At 39.8% G+C, this 26,529-nt stretch overlaps 2 protein-coding genes across 8 annotated transcripts in view; one reads left to right on the top strand and one right to left on the bottom strand.

Annotated features, from left to right (window-relative positions):
* Positions 1-9,809, top strand: part of LARP1B (La ribonucleoprotein 1B) — a 35,097-nt gene extending 25,288 nt beyond the window's left edge. For 4 of the 7 annotated variants that reach the window (XM_080590768.1, XM_080590765.1, XM_080590769.1 and 1 more), the window contains 8 exons: positions 1,312-1,435; positions 2,299-2,504; positions 2,886-2,992; positions 3,535-3,695; positions 4,134-4,278; positions 6,529-6,638; positions 6,863-6,990; positions 7,850-9,809. In XM_080590768.1, the coding sequence (XP_080446894.1) occupies positions 1,312-1,435; positions 2,299-2,504; positions 2,886-2,992; positions 3,535-3,695; positions 4,134-4,278; positions 6,529-6,638; positions 6,863-6,990; positions 7,850-8,086 (1,218 nt within the window). In that variant the 3' untranslated portion in view covers positions 8,087-9,809. The remainder of the gene's footprint in view (positions 1-1,311; positions 1,436-2,298; positions 2,505-2,885; positions 2,993-3,534; positions 3,696-4,133; positions 4,279-6,528; positions 6,639-6,862; positions 6,991-7,849) is intronic. The other 3 variants (XM_080590767.1, XM_080590766.1, XM_080590764.1) reach the window with 3 other exon arrangements.
* A 5,164-nt stretch (positions 9,810-14,973) lies between these two features.
* Positions 14,974-26,421, bottom strand: PGRMC2 (progesterone receptor membrane component 2). The gene is made up of 3 exons (XM_080590771.1): positions 26,045-26,421; positions 16,922-17,077; positions 14,974-16,193 (listed from the first exon to the last, which is right to left on the bottom strand). The coding sequence occupies exons 1-3, from the start codon at positions 26,388-26,390 to the stop codon at positions 16,096-16,098; spliced, it is 600 nt and encodes a 199-aa protein (XP_080446897.1). The 5' UTR covers positions 26,391-26,421; the 3' UTR covers positions 14,974-16,095.
* Positions 26,422-26,529: the final 108 nt, after the last annotated feature.

The raw sequence follows: 26,529 nt of genomic DNA, 5'->3' as shown, positions 1-26,529 counted from the left end.
ATTACAGTCATTTTTAAGTAGTTTATTTTGAGATTTTGATTATCCTGTAGCTTGTAAGAATGGGAGCTGTGTGAGCAAGTGAAACTTTGCTCACCTTATTTTATTATAGAAATTCTTCTGTTTCCTCGCCTGTATTTGGGCCCCTGATCTTTGAGGCTTTCAAATCTTTGGAAGGAGATTGCTGGTTTTGTTTTTAAGTACACTAAACAGCTATGAAAATACAGATGAGCTGAACTCTAGCACTTCATAGGCAGAGATCAACTAGGAACACTGCAATCCTATCACTTGCTGCTCTTGGTTTAGGAAGAAACCACTTCTTTTGTGAATGTAAGCCCAGTAAGTGGTGTGTCTGTAGGCAGTGCTGCTGTATCACTAGCAGATACTCAGCACACAGGAAATATTAAGTTACCCGATGATTGAATGGTGAGGGGAAGGAGCTTTATCTGTGCATGAAAACAAAGGTGTGTTGTAAGAGGGAAAAAGGGTGAAAGCAGCCTAAAGGACAAATGAAGCCTATGGGTACAAAAGGGATCTGACAAAGTTAGAAATGAATGTTGAGAATACAAGTACGAAATAAAGGTGGAATTCAGAATATGGAATTATTACGACAAGGAAAATGGTCCAGGAAGATCAGCAAACTGGAATAGGACAGTGAGAAATGGCACACAGCAAGAGAAAATATTTTGTGGTGGTGGTGGTGTTCTTAACAATAATTTAAACAACACTTTTTCTCCTATACTGTGTACATGCACACATCTCCCACCCCCACTTTCAGCTGAGTAGGACCATTAGTGACTTGAGATGCTGCCACTCATCTTGAAAACTATTGAACACTATTTATATAGTTGAACACTATTTACAAGTACTGGCTTTTCTTTAGAAGTAGCCTATGGAAGGGAGCACGTCATCTGCTTCCCCAAATTGCTTTCCTTGTCACAATTGCTGCAGAAGACAGACTGTTTTGGTCTTGGCAGAAGGGGCAGGATCTTAGTCATTTCTATTTCTTATTCTTCTGTAAAAAATTATATGTGAACGGCCTTAGCTTCCATTCCCTGATTTGTTGGCCTAACTATTTCTCTTTTTTTTTTTTTTTAAGCAAATAGGGTCATTAGAAGGTTATATATTGTCTTTTTTATGTCAGCTTTTTTTAAGATGTATCCAGGGGACTCCCATTTGCATTAAACCAAGTGTACTGGCTGTGTGTGATTAGTTGTGTGTGAATTCTGGCTTATTTTCTCTTAAGAAATTCAGCCATTCCTCAGGATGATAACCATTGTGCTCTGTGTTTACACTTTGTTTTCTCTAATTCAGCAAGAGATTGAGAACTTTAAGAAGCTAAATCTCATTAGTAAGGAAGAGTTTGATAATCTTGCACCAGAACCAGTCGCTGATCCAACTGAGGAAATTCCTCCAGGGTCTTCAGGGTTAGAGAAAGGTAAATGATAGATATTTCTTGTTTACAATGTCCGTAATAAAGCCTGTATTTTAACTTCTGCTCATGAAATATTTTAGTTTTGGTTCAGTCAGCAGTCTTGAAGGGATTTTTCTTTACCAAGTTCTAAAATTGTCAGGTGTTCATCAGTATTGTAAGTTCCCATTACATTAGAAGAAGCTGATCCGTGTAGTACTTTGCAGGATATATATGATCATCAATAGGTAGTGTTCTGATTTGGTGTTAACATATAGAACACCAGGCGCCTTTTGTGTAACTTGCCATTTATGATGTGTAAAGCAAGAGCTAGGGATGTGAAACATTTTCTATTTCAGAATTTTTAGGGGTACTGTGGATAGAAGGAAGTGAGAAGAATTTTCTACTTATAACCTTACCGAGAAGTCAAAATGTCCAAATCTTATATTTCAAGGTATTTTTGATGTTATTAATGTTTACTAGGTAACATGCTAATATCTTTAAAGTGGTTGAAGAAAACCACCTCACCAAAAAGCAAGGATGTGTTTACACTTCTGCAAATGTTATTTTCCACACACTTGTTTACTTTGCCATTATACACGCAGAAGAACAAGCAGAAAACAAAGAAGTGGATCTAAATTTTCTAGAGAAGACGTGTTTGAAATACTTATTTCATAGTTTAAGATGTTCGAAATATTTATCTCATAATTTTGAGCAGTCAGTCTGTACTGCTTCTGCACCAAGTGCTTTTGGTTAATCCAATTATCCTTTTGGGGATGATGCACTTGAAGTGAAGTACCTTTAAGATATTATATATTAGAGGAGCTTGAGATTTCAAAGTCTAAGCTTCTTTTGAAAATTAAGTGTTTCTTTCCTGTTTGCTGATGTAGTAGAGGAGCTGGCTTGTAATTCGTTCGGTATTGAAGCACCTCCAACGGCGGCTGTGGCTCGATCACTGCCAACAATCGTTCCAGAATCTCCCCGTGTTCACCCTGGCTTTACTCCACGAACCCCTCGCACCCCAAGGCTACAGGATCCCAACAAAACACCCAGGTTCTACCCTGTTGTTAAAGAAGCACAGTCCATTGATGTAAAGGTAGATGGAAAAACTGTATTTTTTTAAATCCATAAAAAGCCTGTACAACTTGTGTCTAGGGTATAATTTATAACAAGAATGGAAAGGTAAAAAATGAACTGCTTTTACTTGTAGTTTTCTTCTTCAAAAATTTTACCACATTCATTCTTTTTTATTTCTACAAAATTATTTCTGATTTTTCTCTGTAATATTTCTTAGAAGTCCACGATGAAAAAGTGTAATGTCTAAAGATGTTAAATTTGTTACATTAAAATTAGTTTTGAGGTTTATGAAGCTGGAGTGTTGTGACTTTATATTGTGTTAGATACAAAATTGGTAGAAGAGAAGATGAAAACAAGTGAAATCAAATTAGGGAAATAAGTACTTCATTTACTTCCTTAGACTCCAAGAAAAAGAAAAACACGACACAGTACAAATCCTCCCCTAGAATGCCATGTTGGTTGGGTGATGGATTCCAGAGACCATAGGCCAAGAACTTCCTCTGTGAGGTAAGTTGTTTAGTTTTGTCTGTTTCTTTAGAGCTTTTTTTCCCAATGTCATTAGCTCTCGCTGCTAGTGGAGGAATAGACTATGATAAAAGAGAATTTATAAATACAGTGGGAGTAATAATGAGCAATGGAAGAAGGGCAAATGGGACTAAAGACAAACCTAGAATATAAAGACATTTGGAAGTAAGCTAACTAAACTGCTCTCATAGTGTTCTTTTTTGATCCGTGTTTAGCATAGCATTAAGATTACTTGAAGCACTGACACTCGCTGCGGTGATAGTTAGCCTTTAAGTGGTCATTTCAAATCATGCATTATACTAATGCTTAATTATCATCATCTAGAACTGCCCGTGTTTTAAGATATTAAGACAGAAACTGATTTCTGAGGTGCGCCCTAAAATAGATGACTGAGAGCACAGGCATACATTGTAATTGTTTTCAGGTGATTGTACTACTCTGACACTGCTGGCACAGATCAGAACAGTTAAAAACTGATTCTGGGGAAACGCACTGTTTATGGAATATAAATGTTTCTTCTACAGCAGTTCCAGTGCTTCACCCTCAGAAGGAGCTCCACTCGCAGGAGGTTATGGGTGTACCCCAAATTCTCTTCCAAAATTTCAGCATCCTTCTCACGAACTGTTAAAGGAAAATGGCTTTACACAACAGGTATACCACAAATACCATCGGAGATGTCTAATGGGTAAGCCACTAAACGGACTTCTTACAATTTTAGGTAGAAGTTACCAGGTATCACCTGATAGCAGTTTTCTCTGTATTGTTCCTTATCCTTACCTTTTCCTGGGAAAGGAAAAGAAAATTGCTTACGTTTTATGATCTTTTCTTTCCATTTAACTTAAAATTCCTTGACCAAAAAAAAAAAATTCCTCTCAAACTCCTTGGCATCTTGCAAAAATATTTTCTGTATTATTGTTTGTGGTTAAAACAAATAGAGTACTTGAGAGAAGATATTTAGTTGACTTAATAAGTCAATTAAGTCTCAAAGTTAACATTAATTAAAATATTTTTGGAAAGTTTAGAATTACATTCCTTGAAGATCTTTTGTTTGTGTTACTAATGAAAAAGTACTTGAAAACATTCTGCTGGAAATTAAAAAAACTGTGTTTTCTCCTCCCTTCAGAGAGGAAACGGTTGGGAATTGGCCAGTCCCAAGAAATGAACACACTTTTTCGTTTCTGGTCCTTTTTTCTGAGAGATCACTTTAACAAGAAAATGTATGAAGAATTCAGACAACTTGCTCTAGATGATGCAAAAGAACACTACAGGTACTAGCTTTTTCTTTCAACTTAAAAACTGTTTGAAGTCTTACCAGTCATTTTAAAGACTGCAATGTTTACGTATATCTGAAGTGAACGTTTTTATTGTTAGCTTTGACTATTTGTAAATCTTTAAAATAGTACTCTGTGCAGGTTAACACCAAAAACCCATTTGTATGTATTTGTGCATTGCTGATAAATAGCTAAACTTACAGCATTTCCTGTCCTGTAATTGGTCCCGAATTCTACAGAACCATGCAACCTGTTGTCTGTGACAAGTCAGCTCTGTTCTTGGTAAAACTCCTAAGATATTTTCCTTCCATGGGTGAAGACAATCTTAATCTCATTAAATTGGTTTGAACTGCTTGTCTTCCAAAAATACCAGAAAAAATACTGCTGCACTGTTAACTCTTTGATATTACTCCCCTCTTTCCACATACTTCCCCCTCTTCCTGCCCCCAGCCTCTATTTCTGTCAGCCAAAGAGACAAGGTAGCCAGCCCAACATTTTGAATGCCAAGTGAGGAAGTGCTGTTTATGAAAATCATAAAGTATGAATATGTTGTCTGAGACTTCAGAGAGAGAAGGCCCTAGGATGCAAAGGTGGCTTTAATAATAATTTTTATATCTGTTCAGTTTTCTTTATGCTTTGAGATTATCCAAGTATATATTTACCACAAGGAACTTCAAAAGGCCTTTAAGGGAGGGAACAGATGAACGCAGAACAGAAGGAAGGCCCAGTTTTGTTCTTTTTCTTTGCGCTTCTTTTTGCCAAAAGTAGAGGGCATGGTATCGTAAAGGGAAGTTGATCCAGATTCTTCCAGAAAAAAATGCTGGTTTTCTTTTTGTCTGTCTGATATTGCAGAATTATGTTTCAAAGAAGTGCCATTGGCACATCGGGCCGGCATTAAAAGTGAGAAGAAAAAATATCCTATTCAATTTCATACCACCTGCTTATTAACATTTAGCAAATTTGCAGGCTGACACAAAGTACCACAAAACAAACAAACAAAACATTAAACCCTTAAAACTTAGGTTGTTGACAAATACCTATATGGTATTCAGTGTTGTAGAAATTACACACACGTTCTTCAATCCAGTCCAATTTTCACTTTCTGGAAAAGGAGGTACATATATATTTCTAGATTTAGCAGGTGTTGTTATGTGAATTATTTTTACACCTCACAAAATGAGTTGATTTTTTTTTATACAGGCAATTGGAATTGATGCATGAGAATTATCCTAATGAAGTGTTCCTTAAAATTGTATTGATTACCTAGACAAAACCGTGACTTTAGGAGCTCTCACCTCTGCATAATTTCCTAGTCATAATATGGTATTACAGTCATCTTTTGACTGAATGAACTCAGCCATCAAATAAGGTTGTACGTTTGTATGATGCAGTTCACCATTCACAGTAACATGATGGCCAGTGTGGCACTGGGAGTCAAACATCCTTCGGTCTCAGTTCACTTACCTGAGTCGTGTGATTTTTAATTTTTTTTTTTTATCTTCACTTGGCTGCCCACGTCAGACTTCTTCACACATGCCTGCTAAAAATTGAGATTAGTCTGAAAAGCATATAACTCTGAAGTGGAAGGAAAACAGTAATAAATGTAGTAAGAGTAATTACTAGCAAAATGGCTTTGTGTGTCTGTCTGTGTGTGTTCCCCCCTTTCCAAGTAGAATAGACTTAGAAAAAGTTCTGAGTGTGGCAGCAAAGTTGCTGATAGGGAACAGCTTCTGTGTAAGGTGAAATGAAGTTGTGTGTGCATCTCAGCTCAGAGATGATTAAGGAGCATGTGATTGAGTTGTAGAAGAGTAGTCAGCGAGGAGAGGAGAGTCCTGTCAGATGTTTACGCTCTCCAGTAGAAAACCTGAGGGGTGTGGAATGAAGCTGGATCCAAAACAGTTGGAGGTCTTTCTTCATGAAGTGCTGGAGCTATGGGTCTCACATCCTGAAAATACAACAGCACTTGTCTTGCATTTCTTATGTGTGTATAGCGTCTGTAGTTTGTGAATTGAAACCATGCGACAAACCTGATATTCTTAGGTCAGTTTCGTTTATTTGTAAAGGTGTTTCTGAACAATTGGTTAATAAAAATTGTTTGGAAAAGGAAGTGGTTTTTGTGAGAATGGGAAAATGAGACTATGCCATTTATTTACATGCAAGGAGAGACTGAAAACTTGTGTCCTTTTGAGGAACTGCATGCATACGAGTGTATGCATAAAATTTTCAAACCTATTTGTTCTCTTTTAGGTATGGATTGGAATGCTTGTTTCGATTTTACAGCTATGGCTTGGAAAAGAAATTCAGGCAAGAAATATTCAAGGACTTCCAAGAAGAAACAAAGAGGGACTATGAAGCTGGTAATTATCATAGCCTAGTCACTGCTCACACAAGGGTAACTTTAGCTGGGAGATAATCCCCATTACTTGGCACTGACTTGTTACATAAGGCCAGTTCTAAGTGCAAGAGCAGCTTGTTTTTGTTCCTTTTATCTTCCAATTCTCGTACATGTATAGTTACCAGTTAGGTTGGTACTTACCTATAACCTTTGTAAATTGATAAAATTATCTTTTTCCATTATTAGGTCAGCTTTATGGACTGGAAAAATTTTGGGCTTACCTAAAATACTCTCAGCACAAAACACCAGCCATAGACCCCAAACTGCAAGAATACCTTAGTAAATTTAGAAGACTGGAGGACTTCAGAGTGGATGTAAGTTTCAACACATATTTTGAACAAAAATGTGGTTTATCAGTATTTTTACTGCAAGGTAAACTGTTTAAGAACAGTACTTTATTTCACAGTAAGGTAGCTTTAAAATCCCATCAATCACTACAAAGCATGATTTAAAAAATTAAACTCAAATGATAAATGCGTTGTTTTGTTCTAGATGTGCTTTTTCAAAGCAAACTATGGTGCTGAAATATTGGGGCTAGGATGTTAAATGTTGAATCATTTGTGTTGTGTAATGAGATACAGTAAATAGATACGAAGTGCTAACCAAAGTGGACTTCAAGGGTTTTTCTACTCAATACAGTGTCATCTGATGAGACAGATTACTTCTATGCTGTTTAGGAATTCGGAAAAATCAATTAAAGCCCAATAAGCTGTTTTTTTTTTTTTAACAAACTCTAACAGGCATTTAACAGGCATTGTCCTTGCTGTGACTTAGTATGCTAAATTCAATGCATCCTTCTTGTAGAATGCTGAAATCTTCAACTGTGTGATTCCAGGTGATAGGGTTGCCATGCTTGTCCTAACTGGGTTATGACATACTACTGCATTACCATCATCCTCTGCAGTCCTCATTTCTAGGAGTTGTGGCAACTACTTGGCAGTGACTATAAAATAATGTTCCAAGATGGTTTAAAGTCCTAAATTTGACATGTGTTTACACTTTTAGTTAAAGGGCCAGACTATCATCAGTGAGCTAAGAATAACTACTAAGATTACTAAGCCTAACTAAGGGCCCAGCTACAGAATGCTCTTTTTCGGTCCTTTGAGTATATGAAAAGACAAATACCTGGCCTTATAGGAAAACTTCTAACACACTACCAATGTTTATTTTTAGCCTCCTATTAGTGAAGAGCCTGGCAGGAGGAGACCATTTGCTGCAACAGGTGAGGATTCAGGTCATCGCAGACAACTGTCTAATTCTTCTAAAACGCTTCTTGCAGCTCATCCCACAGCTGCCAGTCAGTCCCAGGCACTGGAAGACATTACCAGTGGGAATACTGCACAAGCGCACATAGTAGGTCATAATAATGCTGCCACAAAATTGATAGAAAGTGATGTACCAGAAAAATAGACTTGCGCCCTTGAGAATCAACTTTTACATCGCTATTTCAGTTTGGAGATCTCCAAGGCGAGCCAATCTAATATGTGATTAAAAGTGTATGGGAAGACAAAAGTTTGCATTTTCTTTTTCAGAGGATTAAGTTCCAAAACGCTTACCCTAGGAGAGTCATTCTTGGTTTTGGGATCATCAGGAAGGTCCTAGGGAAGATTCTTTGGCTTCAGTATTGCTTTCCTCAAGCTTTTGTTTACAAAAAACTGCATTCCTTGCATATGCAAAAAAATACTTTGGGGATGCCTTACATTTCAGCTCGTATTTCTTAAAAAAAGGTATGATATATCCATCTTATTTACTGTGCATTCTTTGTCCCGATTTTCCCATTATTTGTATTTTACCAAAGCAAAAAAGATGACATATGTATAATTTTAAATGTAAAGAAGGATCTATGTGATTGGTTTGCTCTCAAATCTGTAACTATAAAAAGTATGTTTTTGTGTAAAAGCACTCAAGAATGTGCAGCTATATATGAAACTGCATTGCTGGATTCTATTTAAAGACATAGTATCTATTTTTTTCAGGGTCTCCATAGTTAGTATTAAGTATGGAGTTTGAGTGGACATAACTGGGATAGTTTTGCAGATACTTCCTTCAATACTGGTTATTAATAGGCAACAGTAAAATACAGGGAAAAATTGATCTGTTGATTTCATAGTGTCTTAAATTAACATACAGTATCTGCAATTTGTGCAGGTTGTTAAAATAGCAAACTTCAAATTATTCTCAATTTGAGAGGTGTTTTCATCTGAATTCTCATATGATTATAAAGTACCCTTAAAGAAGAGGCGTAACTTCTTAAAGACACTTTTTCTCTGTATTTCAAGGAATAAAAATTAGTCTGGAGGGAAACTAAGTGTTCCTTGTGAACTTTTTCTTTGCTTTATTTTGCAATATTTGAATGAAGTTCTGCTTAAATTGCGCTAGCTAAGATTAAATAATTTCAAACAGGTCTAAATACAATTTCACTGAATTTAAGTTATTGAAATACAACTTCATTTCTGTAGCTAAAGGATAGAGGTGGTTATATCCTGTAATTTCTTATTTTTTTTACTTTGATTTTAAAAAAAAATCAAAATTAACTGAGCAAGTAATTTATTTCTTCCAAGGGTAGATGAAAAGAACTTCAGCTTTTTGTTACTGGTTAGTTGTGAAAAAGCCTTCAATTGAAAACTGTCTAGCACAACTGCCTTAACCCCTGAATGTGTCCAAACAGAATGAACATTCTTATTATATGCAGTTTCATACTTGTATCACATCTCAGAAGTTGTTATAAAAAGTCCATTAATTTTTTTCAGTCATTGTCTTGTGAATCTCACTGAAATGAATTATGAATGCCTGCATTGTAAATGCGTACGGTAGCAGTGGCTTGACCAACAGTTAACAGTTTCAATACAAAATTGAGCCTTTTGTTTAGTAGTTGTTCATGTTCATTTATAACAGGCCACTTAAGTAACATCCTTTCAATATGCTGAAGTGACACATCTCAATCCCATGTTCGATCCCTGCCTCTTGCTATCCATGAAAATGATGAAAATGTAAATTTGGATTGAAGTTATATATAAAAGAAATACTTATATTTCCTTTCACTTTTTTCATTGGACAATATGCAGATTAAGCTTTTAGTGTGTAATTTTGTGATATCTTGACAAATTTTATAAAAACAACCCAAAAAACTCTAATAATGGTGTATTAATTTATTTTTGTTCCAAAAGTGTGAAAAAAAATCACCTTGAAAGAATCTAAGGTTGTAGGCTTGCATGTGAATTCCTGTTGCCTCTGCTGCATGAAGGTATTAGGGGACTTCTCCAAGCTGAAGCAGGTTCTTAAAATGGAAGCCAGCTTTTTTTTCCAAGTTCCATAATGATTGTTCTTGTGACTGTGTATTTCAAAATGAAAAATGAGAGGTGAATGATAAATATGGCTGAAGGCAAAAGACAGTGACTAGTCCCTGTCTTGGTGATCTCCGTAGGCAGAGTAGTTTGGTGCCCACCTGAAGGGACACAGTCTAAGCAGCCCCATCTGACTGCGTTCAGGAATGCCCCCTTTGGCTCCCTCCTTGCTGCCCTTGCAGAGCGAGGCAGCATGCAAACAGCAGCAGCGTAACTGAGCTGGGAACACAAATATCAAAATTTAGAATAAAGCCCAAAGATAGTACTGGTTAAGCAGCTTGTTCTGCTGTAAGGCTCAACACCTTTCTGTAACTGGCATTCATGTTACAGAGCCATAGATTTGTCTTTGGACATGCATACAAGTGTCCAACATCCTTTCCGATGCCTGGTAAGTCCATTTAAGCTAACCTTCACAGTTTGTCTGTCTTAAGACTGAGTGTATCTAACATTTTTTCTGCTAAATAATTAACAAGTTTTAGACCTTTCACATGTCAAAACACTCTTGTGTGCTTATTACAGAATTCTGTGTACGTTTATCTTCCATTTCTTTTGCTGAAAAATGACTCCATCAATACTTCAAAACTATACCTTGCTTAAACTCATTCATTAAGGTTTTTCTTTAGTCTTGCTCAAAATGCTGGATTCTGAAGGCTTTTTAGGGAAGACAAGACTGGAGACAGCTGTTGTTCTTCATGGAGAACAGCTAACATTTTTCTACGAGGAATAGCAGTAGCCTGTCTGCACAACTGATCTCCTGGAGTTTAACAGGGTTAACAGGGATTTCGGTTTCTGCATGAGATAACAGAACAGAAACTAGTTTGTATTCATGGCAGCTTTGCTTCAGGCATCCCTGCTGTGCCGAGGTGGCAAACCACACTGGGCCTCCTTTCAGACTGAGAGTCAGCATTAGCTGATGTTCTTTTACTGAGCCATCCTCCAGCTACACTAACCCATACCTATAATTGTAAATCTGCTCTCTTCATCGCAGAGTTTTGGAGAGAGAAATACAGGACTGTGTAATACTTCCACAACTCCACTAAAAAGTGAAGTTAAAAAAAAAAAGTCCCCGAACCTAACCCTGTAATGGAATTTACACAGCAAGCAGAGGTGGTATTATTATATGACCCAACTACTAACAAAACTTCAAAGTACAGCTAAAACAGCAGCATAATATTTTAAAGAATTCTAAGCATCAAGGTTAGCAGTTTTAAGGCAAGGCTTTGTGTTAATACCATCAAAGCTGATTAGTTGTGGTTTCTTTTTAATAACAAAAGAGTTAATGCCTTCAGCTACATAAAACCAAATTGCAGTCTTCATACTCCCCTAAAATGGGCATCCAAGTCAGTCACTAGAAAGGAGCTTTCATACTCCAACAGTAAATGAATGCTTGTGGTCAAGTGACAAATACAGAACTTTAAACCTCTAAAAAGGCTTAAACAGTACAGTTGTAGGCTTTGCCCAGTTACCTGAAAATGTGACAGGTCAATAAAATATTATCATCACAGAAAACAAGTAAAGTTTGTAACCAGAATGGGGGTAATTACATTTTCTCATGAATTTTGCAAGAAGGTCGCATTGCTAGACTAGAGCTCTATGAAACACAGTTGCTGCCTTCTGGTACAGTGAAATGCACAGAAACACAAGAATCCCCCCAGCGAAGGGAAGACTTATGAGTTGGGTGAGTTTTGTTTCTTGCTTTAATTTTCACATAAACAACCCTTAACTGGTATTAGAACTAGCCTTGGCCCACATGGTCAAGTAAAAGCAAGTCTAAAACCCTGCCTGTAAACAGCTGCTAATAAACGTTCACCTTTAACCATAAATTGGAAGTCTGTGGGAGGATTTACCAGTAACGGTCATACTTAATTATTTATTTGGTTTCCATATTGAATCCTTTAAGGCCAGAAGAACGTTATTACTACTTGTAAGTAGGAAAAGGCCTAAATTGCCAAATCTACAACTGCAATTACATCATTTCATTCATAGCTGAAAAATGAGTCAGATGACAGTTATAGTAGGTTTTTTTCCCCACAACCTATACTTTTATCTGTAACATAAAAATTGGAAAGAACCAAGACTGCAAGAAGGAAGATAAAGCCACAGGACTTCATTAGAAACCCAGGCTTCATAAATGAATTTCAGAAATACTTCATAAAAAAACTACACAGCTTCACCCTAAAGAAAAAAAGCCACCAAACAGAAATGGTTAGAAAGGCTGTTATATTCAAAGTACTAGGTCTTGGTCAATATTTTGTATTATTATATACAACAATGCATGTGTTTCCTGAAGGGAAAAAAAAAAAACCACAAAAACACCCACCAATGCACGGAGAAAACAAGTATCAAAGACTCAAAAAAAAAAAGACTAAGGTTTAACTATTTCTTGAACTCTTCAATCATATAGGTATCAATGAAGATACTGAAATCAACTTGATCTCACAGAAAGGAAAAAATAGAAAAATAATTTAAAATATTATAATAGCTTAGAATAACTATTTAAACTGAAACAAGACAAGAAGCAGAAAGTACCAAACTGCTATTAAATGCTGTGTCTAGACTCTGAAGGGTAGAAAATACAAATCTTAACCAAGGAAAAGTAGCTCTAGCTCAAAAAAAACATATGAACAATTACAAGGATGTGGAAGGATAGTTCTGAAGTGCCTACTGCAAATTTGGTCTGTTCAGATTAGGTAAAAACATGGCACTTTTTCTTTTTAAAACCACAAAGATTTTAAAATTTCCTGCTCTAAGAAAGAATTTTTTGGGAAGCAATGTAGTGATGAGGCAGAAGTGTCAAAACAAATGACTGCTCTTAAACTAGGTTAAGTCTAGCCTAAGAAAATAACCAGTATCTTAAACTGGAAGTGTATTTTGTTTCTACTGAAGAAATCCTCCCTTCAAGCCCCTTATGTTGCTTAAACAAAAATTTAACACATGGTCAGTATCAGACTGTCATTTTCAGTAGTTTATAGTGAATTTTGACTAAGTGATTGACACAAATGTTGTAAGGCTGAGTGTCTCCAAAAAAAAATAATACTAATTGCACTGGAGCTTCTACAGACCCGATGTTGTTCTGAACTACCTGCTCTGTGTGTCAGCTTTTTGCAGAAATGAAAGATACAGGATGCTTTAAAGCGTCTTAGGTTGTCAGCTTTAAAATCACTAAAGAGATTTTATGCAGACTGAATGAGACAAATTTAGATCTACTAGACATCAAAATATTCGATTAAGTCTATGTAACATACTGCTGTCATAGAATGACAGAAGTATAGTTTGTTTTGTAGCCTTCACCATTACCATTAAATTACGTGAAAGCAAAAATCATCCTTTTACCCATCCTTGATCACTTTCCTATTTAACCAATCTTAAACCATAGAAGATTGGAGTAATGCACTTTTTAAAAAGATCGAAAAACATTCATTTAATTTTGATCCTGTTAAGCTTCATTGCAGTTCCTATAGCAAGGGAAAGGAAAAAGTTGCATTGGGTTTGGAAGTCATATCGTATGTGTCACTACTGTTCTCTCTGTGGTAGGAAGTTTCTACATAAAACAGACACAAGCAAGATAAACAGCTAAAGCTACAGCTATGCCAGATGTAGCAACAGTAATAGCTGTAACGAGTAAATAGCAGAGTAACTCACGTCAGGCGTTAGGAACTTGCAGCCATGACTTTGTACAGTAGAAGCTGTAACACAATCATATGTGTATTTTTATAGCTGGCTGTCCTATTTGATACTGCCATAAGCCTTCTTTTCCTGTTCCACAGCTACACGTCTTGATGCCATCATGAGGAGCAAAAGCTAAAAATGAAAGGCATACTCTAAATGAAGTGTGAAATCTTTTATAGAGAGATTTGCTAAAAGAAAAAAAAAAAAGTCAAGTGTCCAGATAGAGAACTAGCACTGAAGTACTCCTAGCTGTCCTGTGCAGGAAAGCTTTTCTTCATTTGTTGGTCTCCCCACTCTTCCACCTAAAACACATATTTTTGTGGTTAGTTTTACTAACATGCCCAGCATTTCAGCAGTGTTAGACACTTAGTAGATACTTAATATAGTAATAATGTGCAAACAGAAGTTTGGACACTGCATCAATGCTCAGTTAAACAAGGATGTGACCTAAACAGAAACCAGCACTTTCATGAATTATATTCAGTAACTGAATAGCCAACATGCCTAACTGGATTGTTCAGCCTGTACAAGAACCTGCTAGTGTAACCTGATAACTCTGTTGAAATGGCTTCAGTTCTGTTATTTCTTCTGCTGTGATAAAACTTGTATTTCAAGCGTGGACATGCAAGAAAGAGAAATGAATCTGCCTTCTAGGACGCATGATTTACAAGTGATTCAATGGTGTATTTTTGTTTCATTTACATCAATATAAAACTCATTCAGTCAAACAGTAATAAAAATGCAGTAGTTCCTGCAATTTCTTAGTTTACAATTCAACAGAATAGATGGATAGAAATCTGTTACTGTAGACTTATCACAGGTGGAAACTGCAAGCGGAAGTACAGATGTAAGCCATAAAGCTGTGAGACACAAACTTAATGGTGTCACAGTTACAGATTTAGCAAAGCAGACAGTGAAATTTCCACAAGATGTTGAGTGATACACATGTATTGATCTCCACCGTCCTGGTCCTGTAAGTGACATGAGACACAGTCCTCTTACTGCATGTTATACTTTTTCCTAGAATGCTTCTCCCTTATTTACAATCAGTTCATTTTTTTTCTAACATAACAGCATTGGCATGGGTTTATTCTTTTAACTAGTGCTTACCTGAGTAAGTCTTCCAGGTTCTCCAAAAGATGGGACTTTAAAAATAATACCCCAAGAGCTAGGAACAATATTAATAGCAACAAACGTTTCACATCCCAGACTTCTTCCCCTTACTTTGTATTCTATCATATTCCAGCTCTGCTTAGCAGCTTCTACATAAAGTCTGACAGCACATTTGGTATTGTACATGCTTTATTAAAATGGTACTCGTATTTACAATATCTGCAGAAACAATCCCTCCCAAGTCTTGCATTCAGACAGACACGCACACATACACACGCGCGCACGCCCCTTCACTCTACAGGGGTGTGAAGGCTATGCTCCCAAAAGTTAGGCAGCTTCTGGAAGAGGAGGAAGGGTGACTTTTTTTTTTTTTAATTACTTAAAAAGAAGCATGGGAGTATGCATTTGGCCATCACAATGCTAATTTAAGTATATGTAGTATTAACATATGGCAGTAACACTGAGTATTCCTCTTTTACATTCTATACACAGAATGACATCAAGGTTTTCCAGTCAACAGAACTTTCTAACTTCAGTCTCAATGCTGCTTGTAGTGACTATGAAACCACAATTTGGGGCTTTCCCTTAAAACAATTCAAGTCTATGTAAGCGAAATAAGGCACAATTAATATTCGATTTGATTTAGACAATGGGAAAAAGGAAGGTGGGGAGGGCAGGCTTCAGATAACAGTTGTTGCAGAGGAAACAGTTTTACCCAATCCTTTTGAGAAAAGGATGAATTTTACCCCCATCCTGATCTGCATGGACTTCTCGTAGAGAACTGAAGTATTCTGCCAGGGCTACTAACGCCCACATACAAAACAAAATTGGAAATTCACATTTTCACACCAGTTTCAGTAGTCTAACCTACTGATACTGATGTACATGAGTACATCTTTCTTTAATGCTGAAGGAGAAGACACACATGAAACAAGTTTCAAATCTTTCACTGAGCTTGAAGACTCGTGTCTTTAGAGAGCTTGTAATATATGCTATTTGAAAAGGCTTCAGCTTACTTATAAAAAGGAATAGCGTTTTTGCCTTTAAATCCCTGGCCCCTCTTCACTAACGAAGCCTTACCAGACATTACAAATAAACTGCAACAAAACGGTTGGCAGCACAAATAATGTCTAGTATTCAAATCTTCATTTGTGAGTATATTATTTTCCTTGTACAAAACCTGTTGAATGTTTTTCGCAGCAGATGAACTGTACCCAAAGATGCAGGACATTCTGTGATGGGGATTAAGAGGTTGCAGTTCCGAAGGCCCCTGACTTTGGTTGTTTACAAAGTTCATTCCTGTTTAGTGTGATCCTTGGTATCTTCCTCATCTGTGTATTCTGATGGTTCTTCCCCTGGTTTTAGGAGTCTACCTACGTAGTCGTATTTTTCTGAAAGAGATTTATGATTCCATTACAATCAAATACAGCTAGTTAGCCTGCACTGCTGCAAATGCACTTCTTCCCATACATGCTAAGGTTCTGAGCCTGAATCCCTGAAACTGATGGCAATTTATCAGCAAGCTCAGCTCTTAAAACCATCTTAATACCATTGCTGCTCACCACTTTTTCTGCTCACAGTACTTTGTTTCAGTTCTCCCACAGCTCATCAGCCCAGGTTTATCACACAGTGGCTGAAAACACTGCTACTAAATCCAGCACAAATTCCCTCAGCTTGTTTTGATTTCAATTAATGTGAAAAATTGTTTCCCCTCCCTCCAGAGACATACTTTCATACTCCTCAGAAATTATTTCAAGACAAACTTGTTCAACCTTTCATGCCAAAACAGCTCTTAGTCCTAATCATAATTCAATGGAAGCCAAAGCCAACGACGTGAGAGCAGGAATTCATTGGCTAAGCTACACTCAGATTCAGGAGTGAAACTCCACGCTGCATAGCTGAGAACACCTTTCTTGTACAAAGTCAGCGGGCTGAAAAAGCTATAGCAGGATACAGTAGAATCCTCACTAATTCCTGAAATTCCTGGTCATTTCCTAAGAAAGCTACACTGCGTTAACATTGCTATCGACATCTCTTTAAAAGATGCCCCGAGCCCAAATCAGTCATTTTTATTAAAAGCATTTCCTTAAGCTAAAGACGTTCTCATTTGAGAATTTACCTTTAAATTGCATTTCCCACTCTCTTACACTTTCCATCTGTACAGCATTTAAGTCCGATAGGTCATCATATTCATCTCTGAGTGCATCTTTATCTAGACAGAAAGTTGCTAGTCCCCTGGAGGCATCTCTGCCAGCAAATATTCCGTATGGACCCTCTGGAAACAAAAAGACAAAACCAATACCTTCAAGTCTTTGTTTATGGTGTCTGATCTCAATTCATTACAATCTGCTGAAGCGGTGCATCAAAAGTCCCACAGTTTTGCAGTGACAGGAACAGCAGCAGTTTCAACACCATGGCTGTTCAACGTTCAACAACACTGCAATTCAAACTTAAGTATCACTCGGAGATAAAGTCTGCTGAGAGAAGCAGAATCGGAAAACGAGCTTTGGAGGGGTATCTGGAAAAAACCCTGACACTCGGTGCATGTCAGGTGATGCAAATTCCAAAGAGACTGGAGGCTGGAATTCAAAAGAAAGCTACTTCTATTAAGCAAAACAGAGAATATTTAAAAGTCACGCATGAACAGAACCAAATTATATAGACATCTTAGAAATCCATTTAGAGTGCTAATCAATCATTTCACTTCACTTATAGAACCACCATAACTTGACAGACAGCTTGTCTTTTGACACGTTTCTTACGCCTGTGGAAATCACACTGCAAGTGGTTTTCCTCGTTTATTTTGGGCAGCAGATCATATACCCATATACCTGTCCTGTATTGTTCCTGAAGACTGCACCGATCTTCATGTTAACAATGTAAAACTAGTACTTCCCTTGTGTTTTTTGACTGACACAAAGAAGCACAAAGACACTGATAAAATACTGAGCTTTTCAAAGCTAAAATTTTCAAAGAAATAATGCCATGGGAGTGGGATGATTTGTAAACCAATAGCTTCAGAATGAGGTTGATAATTGGCTTCCCCAAACTCAAAGAACTCCAAGCATACCATTATCTTAGTTTTTCTTAACCTAAAACCAACTACCTTAATTCAGCTCAATTAAACATACAGAAGAACAACAACAAAAACCCCAACACTTTAAAATTTTCTACACTAACAGTGGCTAAGGAGCAGGGAAATGCCCAAAGCATTACAAAGAGTGGTCTCTATTTGAAAACAAATAGGCCAGGACCTTTCTCTGGCTCACCTCTTGGAGACAACAGTGGCCATCAGCCTGAAGAAAGGGCAGCGCTCATGGTAAGAACGAACATAAGCAAGTGGAAACGCACTGTCCCTCACCCCTACTGCTGTAATGACTAACAGCACCCCTGTGCTTGTCCTTTCGGATATTTAGCTCCAGGAATGGCATCCACAGTAACCACCTCTGTGATCAGGGAATACGTCTGTGCTATTTAAGAAAACGTCTTGAAAAATGGGATTCAGAAACTGAAAACAAACCTATACCAAGATGTTTAATTTATTCATTTAGTGTGCTAGTCACTTCTCATAAACCAGGTAAGAGGTAGTAATGGCCACCACCTGCAATGTAACAGAGCTCTTCAACAGGAAGTCTTGCTTTACTCCAAAACAGCCGCCATTCAGCTCATCCAGCTGTTCATGTTCTGAATGAAGAACACAGGACCACAAAGTTATAAACTGCTTTTGCAAAAATCACATGCAATCCATAAATCCTTGAGAGCAATTACAACTTGCTATGTAACCTCCCTGCCAACAGTATTTTGTCCCAGATTTTTCCTTTCCCTGAAGTGTTTAAACCAAAGCTTCCATAAACTCTGCTGGCTGTTTGAGTAATCCGTTCTCAAAATTCTGGCTAACCAGCGTTAGAGCAGGACACTGCCCCTTCCCTTCAGCTCTGCATTTAGTGGTTCATGGAGCTTTACAGCCACTGCTGAGAGGCCACCTCCTGATCCACCAGCTTGATTCCAAGTATTTCTATTAAAGAGAGAATTACTTTATATTTATCAGTACCAAGCCCTGAACACCCTTATATCTCAATAACACACTTAGCTGAAAGCATGAATGCCTTTAGAGCATCTCAGTTTACTTTAAGACTAATGGATCCAGAATTTCTGCAAATGTAAGGCAGTGTTATTATACCACAACTTTTTTTTTTCCTCCTTTTCTAGAACTGATTTTATGTGTTCTAGCACATTTACTACAGAAGTATTCAGGAGCCACAGAGAAACCACCAAGCCAGGTCCAAGTGTTCAGCAGAATGCTGACTGATAAAAACAAGCCCTCAGACCTCAACAGCATCTCAAATTCCAGCTCTGCAAACGTAACTTAAAGATGTGTCACATTCTTTCATCCCTTACTAAAAAGCAACTATTGAATCATTTAACAAATGATCATTTAAAAAATAAAGGAGTACAAGCCCGGCTTTACTTTAGTTAAAGAGTTGCTAAAGCAGAAGTTCAGACATCTCGATACGAGCAATCTACTTGAAAATTTAAAGCTTCTATTCAGATACTTCTACACAGAGATTGAACAGAGCATTTTATATTAACATAGAATATACAGGGCTGGTTTTTGCTGTAAGCCTTTGTCTGTTATTCACTTTTACATGAATGGTCTTAAATGGTGCAATGGTCTTAAAAAGGTGTTTTGCACATCAGATTTCTAGGGAGAATCACTCAGGAAGGTGCAAGCATGGAGAACTCAGGGGGAAAAAAAGACCTGCCTCGTGAGCATTACTCCGTGGCAGACATTAATGTGATCCTTACAGTCCTCCCACTGAGTTCTCTCACGACCAGATGCAATTCTCTCTGCAACTCCTACCTATAGTCAGTCCTTCTTTTGTTTCCTTTTGTCTGCCCGTCTATTTAGACTGGCTCCTGTTCTAAATAATTGATTGCATCACTGATACACGTACTGAAGAGATTGTAAGGAGAGATGCTAGTAGCAAAGGTATGTACACTAAACCAATTTTTCAAGACTGCCACAAAATTTCAACCATTTTCTTTTCCTATAACCCCCAGATTAGCTACTTCCTAGTCCAAATCTTCTTTAACCAATTCTCCTCCCACACCTAGCTGGCATCTCACAGCAACAAAAGGAAGTCAGGCAAGGATCAAAAATCATTAAAACATCTCCTACACATTCCTTGGCTACACACGGCTCTGAGCCTCACACCAAGGAAAAGTCTGTTCCTTGAAGAACACTTTTCTTCCCATCCCTGCTTTCACACATGGAAACACTGCTACGTAGCCTTTATTTTAGCATAAGCTCAGCTCTGAGATGAAACCGTTATCGAGACTATGCATTTGCCTACATTATCTCCACATCTGTCACACCACATTTGCACACTGCCTGTTTCCCTGTGTAAAGTCCCCGTTTACCTTATAACCCTACCTTGCATAAAGCATGTCCTCCTTTAAGCTGGGGCAGGTGCAAAATGTTGCTCCCCACCGCCTGCTTCCGCCCCCAGCAAGTGCAGATTCTCACTTCCTTCCAGGATCCAATTAAAAATCTGGACTTCTTGATGAATTTATTCCAGCCTGACATTCATCTTTACTCACAGATGAACTGAGTAGGCTTCAGACTTGGCAAAATCAAACTCTCTTCAGCCAAGGAAAATACCTCTCCAATTCCTGTACTCGGGAGCAGGATTTCAGCACCTCCTAGCCTGTTTTTGGATCTTAAATGATTATTTAATTTCTCTTTGCTTATATATGTCAAAGAGCAGCAGACACAGAAAAATAAATTTAACATTAAAACACCGTATTTAAAAATTTTCAGAGAGAGATGAAGCTATCCAAGCTGAAGTTTTTATTCGCAAGCGCTGTTTACAGTCACTTGGTCCAAAAAACACTAAGCTGGATCTTGGAACAGCACATGGTTGAATTTTCAAATGATTTGACCACAAATTCCCTCCAAACCTATGCTGGAGCTCCAACTTTAAGTAGATATTCTCGGTGTACCAGCAGGGCTGTCTGAGCACTTCAGCTGCATACCAGTTTTGCAGAAGATCCCAGACTACTGCTCCAGGACCAGCCGTGGAGGCGAGCACTGCTCACCGAGCTCTGGTTGCTCCAGTGCCGTGCAGGGACCTGCACTGCCAACAGCTGCACGCAGGCTCGGTATCTAACGAGGCGATACCATAACCTACACAACGGCACTCATTCTCACCAGGCTGATGCAAGCTCTCCGAAGAAGCCACGCAGGCTAACAAGGTTCAGTTGTAAAGCAGCTTCCATTTCTGGGAGCAGCCTCCAAGCAGTCCCCAGCCATGCAGACCCCTGCAGCTCCTCTTTGCACCCATGTGTGCCACACAGACACTGGCAGCACAGCCCGGCTTCGTCTGCAGCTTGGAAATTCACAGGCAGCTTTTAAGCTGCAGACAAGAATAAGGACAAATCTCTCTTTTAATATAAGTGAAGGGAACAAAGGGAGAAAGACCAGGAATTTATTGACGGCTGCACTGTTTTACCACCTGGTCTACCTTTTCCGGTCAAAATCAATGCAAAATTTCCATTACGTGTTTAAAATTTTCCATCTGAATCCCAAGATGTTAGTTCAGTGTTGCTTCTCTTACGAGGGAATGAAAAAGCTACAAATTATACAAAGCCATTTTGAGATGCAGCTTAAAAGCAGCAGCTTTCTTGTAAGATATATCATTGGAATTCAGGGTGACATTTTCAACTTCACTGCTCCAGATTCACATGAAAGGAAAGATTTGGATCAACCTCAAGTTACAACTTGCATGGAAAGTAAGTGTTCTTACGAGGATGATCCACGAAGTCTACGTGCTAAAACAGGAACTGTTTAGAAAATGGATTTAGGGCCTACATCTGACTTGTTGGGCACAGGGCTAGAGGGCCTCGAATCTTCTGCTTCTCTCTCTCCTGCCTGCTTTCCCTTTACCTCCGTGAGGTAAGCGCGAGAACCACTGACCCAATCTGAACTGAAGAGGCAGACAAAAAGCACTGCAAGGAGTTCAGTTGTCAGGGGCTCCTGGCAGGCAGCTCCACGCTGGAGGAGGACGCAGATCACCCCGCATCTCCTTAGCGAGAAGCGCTCTGCCCACTGCTTTGTTCCTCAGTAAGGCGAGCGATGCTGGCCAGGTTTCTGACTGCATGCAAGAGAGATTCCCTGCTTTGTACGGGATTGCACACCTACAAGTCATTGACAACAGTGAGACGATCACACCGCAATAAATCACACCTCCAGCATACCTGCCTGGCCCCCAGACCTCAGGTGGCTAGAACCTGAATGATTTAATAGAAACGAGGGATTTATCCAAACAGACAGCATTACCAAACTTCCATCAAACACACAGCTGTTCCAGTTTTAAGATTCCTTAAGGTATTGATATTATTATTAATATTCAGCCTATTAAGGGGCGAGGGAAGGAGCCCACAGACACAAAGCAGGAGCAGCGGAGGGCAGAGAGATGCATCTTCCTGCACAAAACCACTGCATTGTTCCCTGCTCTCAAGGAATGGCTCTAAACTTTTTTTGGTTCTACTTCTCCTGGTAGTAATTTTCCAGAAACACTGTATTTTTGAAAAGTTGAGTCTTGGGGCAAGAGGCACCTCCCTTACAGATACGGAGGAGCTGGCAAGCATCAAAATAAACCACAGAAGACCCACACCTTACAGGAAGCACTTCCCCCCAATCTTATCCTCTATAGTTATCTGTAAGCCCTTGGCCTGTTGTGTTCTTAAGATAAAGCCACCCTTAACAGAGCCCTCCAGACACAGCACGTGTCCCTCCTGCAGTATTTCATGTTGCCGTACCATGCTCTTGGAAAGGAAGTATTCAAAAGCATCAGCACCAACCAGGAGGGTAACTCTTAAATACAGCCACAATTAAGCTTATAGCACTTAATTCCAAAGGAAGTCTGGCAGCCTCGGGTTATTTTTATACAAATGATGGAGGAAATGGCAATGTTTACTACAGATCTTCTCAGTCTTTAGTATCAGAAATTGTAGCTCTTATTGCATTTGCAACATGAAGCGAAGCTAATTTTCCCCTAATGAAAAATGAAATATGATGGAGGTATTTGTGGAAGGAAACACTACTACTACCTAATATATTCTTCTTGGAAGAAAAATGGGAAGTAGACACCTTTGTGACACTTTGAAAGACAGAAGTGGGTTAGAAATGAATTCACAGTGAAAATGTGGGGATGGAAAAAATCAGGAAATTGATTTTTTTTTTTAATTGTGAAAAACTAATACCCAAGAAGTGATGTGGAACAGCTGCTTACACTGGATCACATATAATCCTGCTTTGTCATGTTCTAAAGCCTATATTTTTCATAACCGCACAGAGTATTTGGTAAGTTTGTCTAACTAAACCTGTTTATAGCATTATACTAGCACACCAATTTAAACTCCATTAATATTAAGATTTGTTAAGAGTGCTTTATTATCCCCTTCGATTGACCAATAAACTACCAGGAATCTTAATGTAAACAATTGTGAAATTTAATGTTATCCTAGCTGAAACAGTAAAAGCTATGCCTCGTGACACAAGTGTAAAAACCAACACAGCACGCAGGAAAGGTATTGATCACTAAGTCTAAGACACGAGACGTGATCACGGATGGGGAAATCACTCCCCAACAGTTCCTCTGACGTTCTGGTTCCATGATATTTTTAACATTGAGCCATTAACAGTTTGCTTTGTTGCTTTTAGAGCTTGCAGATGATAAAGGGAAAGGTAATTAATTAAGATTAATAACCAAGCATTCTAGAACACTTACTCATCTGGGCACAAACCAAAGCAATATTGAATACAACTAAAAGTAAAGCGTTGAAACAAAGGGTATGCTCGCAAGACAGAGGACTATCCCAGGAAGCAGCATTTTGGAAAAGAGGTGTGTAAGTGAGGTTTTGAAAGAGTTCAGTGTAAGCTGACTGATTCTTGGAGGCACAGACCAGACAGCTGAACATGTGACACGACCTTCCTGCTCTCACCTGAAATGCATTAGACATACCAAAGACTAATTACCACTGGGATAAACTGTGGAAGTCTGAGAGGAAACAACATAAGAAAAAAAAGTTTGAAAATTGTTTTGATTAAATGCTCAAGAAACTGAAATTTTCAATCTTATTTGAAAGGATGACTTGAACAGTCTGTCCATTTTTGTTTTAAATCTTAACCGTAGGTATTTAGCGGGCTCTTTAGTGAAATAGACCAAAGCATGACAGGACTCAGTGGATGGAAATTTAAAAATAGCAGAGCTTCTAATAAAATCAAAGCTTGGCGGGACCTTTAATAGAATCTCAACTGTAGGACAAAGATCTGGACTGTAGGACAATTTTGTGCACTACAGGCCTTATGCTAGAGGCAGAAAAATAAGAAACAGTTTTGCATCCAAACTGTAGTGAGGAAGAAAGAACAGACTTCAAGACATCAGAAGGCTTCTGAGACAGCCGCGTTACTCAGCAATCACCCAGCAGTCAAGCAATACCTGCGGTTCGATAGCAAGCCTTCAGCCAATGCTACTTGCTGCCCTCAAAGCTGAAGCTGTTTCGCATCAGTACCTCAACAAAGCACGAGCAGCACACAGTCCCAGACTGCACTGTCAGCAAAGCCAGCGTCCTCAACCATTTCTTCTGTTAAAGAACATTTAGCCCTTGCTCTGTCAGTATGCTTTACACTTCTCTTGCTATACTCCAGCATTTTATAAGGCATAAAATTACCAAGAGAACTTCCATGGACGTCTAGCTACTCTGACAGAAGTCCTTCTGGAAAGGTGTACCACTAGAAGCTGAAGAAGACTTCTCCACTCAACCCTTCTCAGATCTTTGAAGGCCTCCAACCACCCATTTGCTGTTTTTTCCTTTTCAACCAGAAAATATTTGCAAGAGAATACCTCCTGACATGCATCCACACAGGTAAACCACGTCAGCACAATTCAAAAATCAACACGTTTGGTAGAAAACAGAGCTGATGCACAGGTTGAGCATCACCATCCTAGCACTCAGGGTCCCACCTAGCAGAGAAAGTTGATGTCAGTTCTGTTACCAAAAGGACACCCTTCGCTACAGGGTTAAAACCCAAACAAACATATTTGCTCCGCTCCACGAAAAGCTGGATGCACTGCTGTAGGGAAACCAGCTGCTGCCACTTATCAAAAAAGCAGACTGACATCCTAGAACAGAAAGCTTTAGCCTTCTCACAGTAACAGGCCTCCAGAGGTTGAGGATGTGAACCAGTGACAGTATCTGCAATGAAGAGGCCAGAACTCATGTTTGATATACAACAGTTAAAATGAATGCTTAGACTATGGCTCAATATCCTTTCATGGGGCAAGTTATGAAGGAATCTGTCAACTGGCTGTTGTTTTAAGCTTCGTATGCATACTTAACATACGTTTCATTAACATAGGTATTACCTGCATTTTACACCAGCATACAGGTCTCAATTTAAAAATCCCTGAAGCAAGTAAGACGAAAGAACTAGTCCGATGAAGGGTACGAAAGCTGCAGCACACCAGGCTGCATTCTCTCTGCTTTCCCGGTCAACAGACATAAACGAGGCACGGCCAGGTGGTTCAGCCTCCAGCGTTAACTTTTTCAGTACCAGTCGGAAAAACATTTCAGTTATGGCACTTTCAGCCCGTGCGACTGGCAGCAGACCTGGTACCACAAACTTTGAGGGGAGCAGGAGTACACTAGCCTCAATGTGCTGTCACTGCTCGTCAATTCCCTGGTAAGGACCAAAGATTTGCACGGTTATGTATTTTTCTTTTAGTAACCTAAGGTTAAAAAAAGCAAAAAACTGACTTAATGAATCGTTTCCTGGGGAAAAGGCACACAGTGTCCTTTCCCTCCTGCACCCGCCATACAAAGAGGCTCGTCACACCTACCGGGAAGGCTCCTGCACGCTTTGATCAGACCGCCTTTTCCGAGGCACCGCTGTTTAAGCAAGCAAACGAGCAGCGGGCACGGGGCAAGGCGCCGAGGGCCGAAGCTGCCCCCACCTCGCCGCGCACAGCACGGGCGCACCACGGCGGCCTACAGCGCGAGCAGGGCCGGCTGCGAGGCACGCCTTCCCGGCCGTGCCTTTCGGACCCCGAGAGCCACGCCGGCCGCCTTCCCACCCCGAGGCCGCTTTCTGCGGCACCCCGTTACCGCCCGCCCTCCTGCGTGCTCCGGCCCCGGCCCGGCCCCGCGGGCAGCCGCCCGCCGCCCTCCCCGTGCTCACCGGGCCCGTAGAACTTGCTGCCTTTGGTCACGTCGAAGACCTTGCCGTTAACGGCCAGGAGGATGCGGGGGTCGCGGGCGCCGTCGAAGTGGCGCAGCTGCTGCAGGGAGAAGTCCCGCCGCTTCATCCGCGGCAGCGCGGCGGCCTGGCTCGGCCGCCCGGCGGCCCCCGGCCCGCTCCGCCTGGCCCAGCGGGCGTACAGCCGGTAGGCCGCCAGCAGCGCCAGCGCCAGCAGACCCACGTTCAGCAGCATCGCGCCGACGCCGCCGCCCCCCGCGCCCCCCTCCCCGCCGCCGCCGCCGCCGCTGCCCTCGGTGCCGGACCGCCCCTCGCCGCCGGCCGCCATCACCGCCAGGACAGCGCCCGCCGCGCCACGCCTCCCCCCCGCCGCGACACGCCCCCGCCGCCGCCGCTCCCCGCCCCTCTCGTTGGGCCAAGCGCCGCTACCGCGCCTGCGCGGAGGCGGCCCCGTTTCCCCCCCCTCC

Source organism: Anser brachyrhynchus, assembly GCF_964034855.1.
Source record: "Anser brachyrhynchus genome assembly, chromosome: 4".
NCBI lineage: Eukaryota > Metazoa > Chordata > Aves > Anseriformes > Anatidae > Anser > Anser brachyrhynchus.
Note: the sequence above shows the minus strand (reverse complement) of the source record. Positions and strands in the feature narration are given on the sequence as shown.